Source organism: Aplysia californica, unplaced genomic scaffold (assembly GCF_000002075.1).
Source record: "Aplysia californica isolate F4 #8 unplaced genomic scaffold, AplCal3.0 scaffold00367, whole genome shotgun sequence".
Taxonomy (NCBI): domain Eukaryota; kingdom Metazoa; phylum Mollusca; class Gastropoda; order Aplysiida; family Aplysiidae; genus Aplysia; species Aplysia californica.
In genome coordinates, this window is record NW_004797637.1 from 335,565 (window position 1) to 341,500 (window position 5,936).

The 5,936-nt window shown below is 39.5% G+C and overlaps 1 protein-coding gene across 1 annotated transcript in view; it reads right to left on the bottom strand.

The window, feature by feature from the left end:
• Positions 1 to 5,205, bottom strand: part of LOC101860752 (multidrug resistance-associated protein 1) — a 30,486-nt gene extending 25,281 nt beyond the window's left edge. Inside the window, exons 1-5 of the mRNA XM_013085344.2 lie at positions 5,197 to 5,205; positions 3,991 to 4,101; positions 2,422 to 2,483; positions 1,524 to 1,652; positions 171 to 279 (exon numbers count right to left, since the gene is read on the bottom strand). Coding sequence (XP_012940798.2) covers positions 171 to 279; positions 1,524 to 1,652; positions 2,422 to 2,483; positions 3,991 to 4,101; positions 5,197 to 5,205 — 420 coding nt within the window. The remainder of the gene's footprint in view (positions 1 to 170; positions 280 to 1,523; positions 1,653 to 2,421; positions 2,484 to 3,990; positions 4,102 to 5,196) is intronic.
• Positions 5,206 to 5,936: the final 731 nt, after the last annotated feature.

A 5,936-nucleotide genomic window follows, 5' to 3' on the forward strand; every position in this document is an offset into this window, starting at 1 on the left:
CGTTGGCCAACAAACTTAATTCCTCTTTATAATGGACGGTAGTAGTTTGAGAGTATGTGGAGTGCATAGAATTTGGCGATTGTGAGTATTGTGTGTGTGAGTATTGTGTGTGTGTGGGGGGGGTTGTGTGTGAGGGTCTGTATGTGAGTGTTTGAATGTGAATCGACCACCTTTATCAATGACACAGCATCCTGTTTCCGGCTATATTTTGCCTTGATCGTTTCCTGAGTCTGTATAAGAGGCGCTTTCTCTCCTTGGCTATCCGTGTGACTATTCTGCCTGAAAAAAACATGTTTTTGATATGTTGGTTTCTCAAAAACCAGAAATAACAGCTTGTTTGTTTCAAAGTGTAAGGTTATTACTTATTTACCGAGTTCTGATCTATATGTTAAGGTATAAAATGTTTCCGTAATAAGGACATATGACAGAGTTCCCAAGTGAAACTACGTGTTAAAAATTGTTTATTAATAATGAACAAAAACTGAGAGAAAAAGTAAGTTCTGATACATACTTACAGTTATTAACGGGTTACGAAGAAGCTCGTTAATACTCAATTTACAACCAATAACGGCAGTTCTACAAACACACAATCACTGACCACCCCCCCCCCCCAAACCAGGGCAGTTATACTGACTGAAGTGTCTTTAGGCCATTCCCATAGGGGGGATATTATCATGTTCTCATACACAGTAAAATTGTAAATGGGCTGATTCATCAATGTTATGCATACTGTGCCGGAACAACATAGGCGGAACTACTGCTTTTTCTTTTCTCATCCCTACTATCGTCTGTTTTACTCAACTTCTTTTGTATGTTTGTCACTCTCTTGTGAACTGCAATTTCCGGGGTGCCTTGGTCGTCGAAGCAGACTTTGTGCTGCTGAGACTAGAGAGGTGAGCAGAATAAGCCTGGTTCCTCGTTTGGACTTCCTGTTGACATTCACTCCTTGGCGCTTATATTATGATCTTATGCCGTTGCGAGCGCTATAAAACCTTACTAAAACTAAAAACACGCAATTGGCAGTCTTTTTAGTACAACGGATAACGTATTTCCAGACCTGGAATTCTCTTCTTCTCCCTTTTTGTCGATATTTTGTTTCCGGTCTACAGTCTTCAGCTCTTGTACGGTGGAATTTTTGTTTCCTTGTTATAGATACTGGAACATATCCCAAATCGAAGAATCCTTAATAGACTTACCAACAGGGAAGTAGTAGTAGACCTCAGTGCGAATGACACTGAAGCAAATAAAAATCATGCAGTTTCTTAGAGTAAGATACGAATCAAGTTTCCATTCGGGTAGTTCCTAAAGTTAAACGTCTGTTTCCCTAGTTTGAATGAAACGCTTACTTTTATGACAAGTCAAGAATTAGAATAATTATATAGTGAAGCTATACCCAACTGCTAAAGGTGCCGGTTTTTTAAAAATATTATGCTCTTTAAAACAGTCCAAAGCTAAAAAAAACTTTTATTTCCGCGGCTCTCTTTCGCGTGACAAACTTGACTGTTTCCATATGATATCATTACCGTTTTGTTTGTCTACATTTTTCCCAGACTCTCAAGAACTGTCGGCTGACTCTCTCACAAAAATCTTCAGGGTGAAGAGGGTAGACCTCGCTTTTGTCCAGTGCTGCTCTGTACCCTTTGATCATAAACCTATTGAGATAAAATCATCAGGTCATTAGACAAAGAGAAGTCTGGAGCCGGTGTTGTGTGTTTGACTGTACAGATGTATGTTTACCTTTCCACAAACCGACGATTAAGGTCGCTGTTAGGGTCTGTGCCATCCTTCCACGCAAAGAACGTGAGTTCAATTTCCACATAAGGAAGACATATATTTCTTATCGAATATCCTTCCCTTTTTCTGAGAAGTGTTTCACACGCTGTGTTCAGGCATTAAAAGACAAGGCCGATGGAACACGATTAGTAAAGCTTAAACTATGTTGATATACAACATGTTTACAACATTAATAACAGCCTACAAAACAATAATTTTTAAGCCGGGGAACTGGTCCAATTGTTAGAATAGACAGACAAGAAAAGAAAGGGTAGATTTGCATATCTGAAGACCACAGACATTCTTGCCTGATATTTCACCTTACAAACACATTGTTTCAAGACACACTGGAATCAGGAGCTCGTCAGTTTTTGAGCACATAGAGTTATTAGTGTAATCTTAAAGCCTGTTCATTTGCCTTGCTTTTAAAGAAAGAAACATACCCATCTATCGTGAATAGAAGTCGATATAATAGCAATTAAAAGAGGATTGGATCGCCCGATATCAGAGGCAAAATTATCGAGAGAATATAGGAGCCTAAATTTGGCGATTTTTATAGCTTGAGTGACTCTTGAAACTATAAAATTACTTCTTTTTGTACCTTTCATTGACATTTTTCGGTAAAATCATTCTTTATTCTCAACTTACGATTCAAACCAGGCGAAGGTTAACCAAGAGAGTATGCCAGCCTTCACTTCAGGATTTTGACCCTGCAATAACAATGTTTTAAAAGACTTATGAGAGATATAAGATGGACAAAATAAGCAAAGAAAGAAAGAGAGATATACAGACAGAAGAGAAGGGCGAAAATAAGAGGAAAAAATATACCAAGACAGAAAGAAATGATCAAATACCAGAAGAATAAGACCAGGGAAATAAACAGAGAGAGGACTATAAACAAAAGAAAAGCAGAGAGAAAGAAAGAGCAAGAAGACCAATGTGATTACAGTTTTGTTATTGGTGGGCTAAATATAGCTGAAAATCCCTAAGGTATGTTCAGGTGGCTTGGAACAATCGCCAGGGTAAGGAAGATGGATGGGGAAGGAAGCACAGACGATACAACAAAGTAAAATCCCATATGTTGCTCTTTGACCTGGTGTCCAGTTATGTCTCATTCAACTATTACATAAGTTATATCTAGGGTTGCCAGGCCACGTTTTTACGAACCATCTCTCCCTCACTCTCTTCCCTCCTCCCTCATTCCACCTTTCCACCCTCCCCCCCCCCCTCCAAAAAAAAAAACCTGGTCTCCCTGAGCATCTGCATACTGGAGTAAGGTGGGCGCTTGTGCCAGGTGCCCATTGATATGATCGGATTGGGTCGTATCGGGTCGATTAATGGCTGCTTCAGGCCCTTCCCTGGTTGTAACAAGTTTGACAAGAATAGGAAACTCTGACAGGCTTGCAGTTATATTGTACACAAGATTTATCGTTCACAAAACATCCTTTTTCTTTAACTATGGCTTAAAGTGCCGACTGCCGCATATCTCAGTTGCTGTGCTGAGAGGTTCTTAAATCCTACGGTCATGAAAAATGTTGATAACTTTTTAGGCACATCAGTATCAGCCTCTCCAAATCAACACAGTCCATTGCTGCATTCCGCAGGGGGGAAAAACATGACCCTGACCTTGTGACTCGTAGGCCACAATTATTAGGCTACAAGCCTTGTGATTGGTTGTTCACATCTGACAGCTATTCCCAGTTCAACTCGCGCCTTTGAAAAACCAAACGCGTTTGATTTTGAAGGTCACTGACGAATTCAGTCGAATTCTGTCAAATTGTGCTAAAATGATTGCTTTTGCCCCTCCATGAAAGAAAATCTGGCCCGACTGAATCACCTGAATCAAATTGGTAGTGTGCATTGGAGATGATCATTGGATTGTTTCGAGTTGATTAACAGCTGTACCAGTTCACACTTTATCAAACTGGTCTGTGCTTTGCTTCATTAAGCTTGACCAGGAAGCGCATCGCCTTCCCCCAGCAAACAACAGATCCAACCATGCAATGCTTATTAGCCTTTTCAACAATTGTTGAAACGTGCTGGGGAAATCAAATATGTTTAATTTTGAAAGATTTGATTAAATTGTGCCAAAATAGTAGTCTTTAAACAAGTTATAAAGAAAAATCTGCCCACTATCAAATTTATTAAACGTACCAAATGTATCGCATAGAGATTTGCGAAACTTGGAACTGTAGAGTGCACTGGGTAAAACTATACCTTGTATGAAGAACCCGACATGTCAGCCCAGCAGGACAAAATAAACATAGCTAGAGATGCGAGTGACGTCAGCAGAAGGACGGAGAACTCTGTCTTGTCGTTTACAGACGTCTGAAGAGAGAAAATCTTCAAATAAGTGAGAAAATCGCATGGCTGTTGTTGTTATTGTTGATGTTGTTGTCATTGTTGTTATTGTTGTTGTCATTGTTGCTAGTGCCATTATGGGTGTTGTTGTTGATGATGTTGTTGCTGTTGGTGTTGTTAGTAGCATCGGGGTTTTTGTGGGGGGGGGGGGGGGGGTGAGGGTGGGGGTGTTATTGTTGTTGCTGTATTGTTGTTGTTGTTAAATTGTAGTTGCTACTGTTGCTGTTGTAGTTGCTGCCCTTTTAGTTGTCGTTGTTATTGTTCTGTTGCTGTTGATGCTCTTGCTGTTGCAGTAGTTGTTATTGTGGGTGCTCTTGGTTGTTGGGTTTGGTTTTTGGAGGGGGGGGGTATATCCGAATAGGTTTTGTTGCTGCTGTGGTCGCTATTTGTGATGGCCCATTATTATTCATATTATGGATTTATTATCGTCTTTATCACCGTAATCAAACCGAAAGGCCTATGCCCCGAACCCATTTATTTCATTGACAGGAATCCCTTTTGCCTCTTTGGTTGTTCTAAGGGTGGAGAGGGGTCAGAATTTTTGTAGAAAACGTAGTAATGAAAAGACAAACTACACGAGAAAATTAAATTGTATAATGTCAGTTCAAGATTTAAATTAGATGTTGACTTTGGGGTAGTGGTTCTCTTTGGTTTTATGTCTTTCTTTTTCATCTAACAACTGCTCTAAATTTTCCAGTTTTACTGCTGCAGCGGTTAGACACTTTGCCGTAGCAGGCACACGACATGAATTCGATTTCCCGACGGGGAGATTTTTTAAATTGTTGTTGTTATTGAGTACGTGAGCCTAAGTCTGCCTGCCGGGACACGTACGGTATCTTTCTCAACCCAGGTTGGTCCTTCCAGGCAGGGTCGAGGCATTTTGCCCCCTTATTAATCAAAATTGTGTCGATGAAGTAATAAAACGTCCTCAATTACATTTTTTACATTTTTTTCTGGCTGTAATCTTCTGAAGTTCGATTTTTAAAAATCATGTTGCGAGTGATATTCTAAAAATGAATCATTCATCTATACCTACTGTTTACATTTCAATCCCTGACTCACCTCCAGCATTATGGCTGTATAGCAGGAAACGATAGACTGAAGGACAGCCAACAACCAGAAGACAAACAGAACCGGTGATGTCACTTTTACGCGCCATTTTTCCAAGACCACAAGAAGTGTATGTGTCATCTGAAAGTGAAAGTATAACAGCCGTTCCTAATCACAAAGAAAGTTGAACACAATGCCATAACTTTGATAAATGGATCCTTTTATTAGTCACCTTTTTTGTTAGTGGACAACAGTTATGAGCCGTAAACAGTGCGTAAAACATTATCAAGTAATGTTTACAATAGGACAAAAAAACACCCAAAATTTGGGGATGTCGATATCTCCATAAAAATGGAGAATGAACGTTGAAAAGCAATGTATCGCTATAATTAGCCAAGCATGACATGAATCACACGCTAGCAAACTTAATGTGTCACCACAAAAACATACGATAAACTTTTCGTCAATAGAAATAACAAATTACGAGAAGGAAGACAAAAAGAAGAGCAAGAAGTGCAAGTAAAAAAATGAGGATGGCTACACATTTTTCTTTTAAGGGACACTAGGTACAGCTGAACTGAAAATTTTTGTTTGGGCTCTAAATTAAGTATTCTGGGATTCCCAATAACCAACATGGGTCAAGAAACAGAATCATATTATCCCTGTATGATTTCCCTATCAATTTTCTGAATTCTTGAGATGCAATGGGTTCGACAGACCAAAATTGGCTCAAATTCTACGCGGGGATTGTG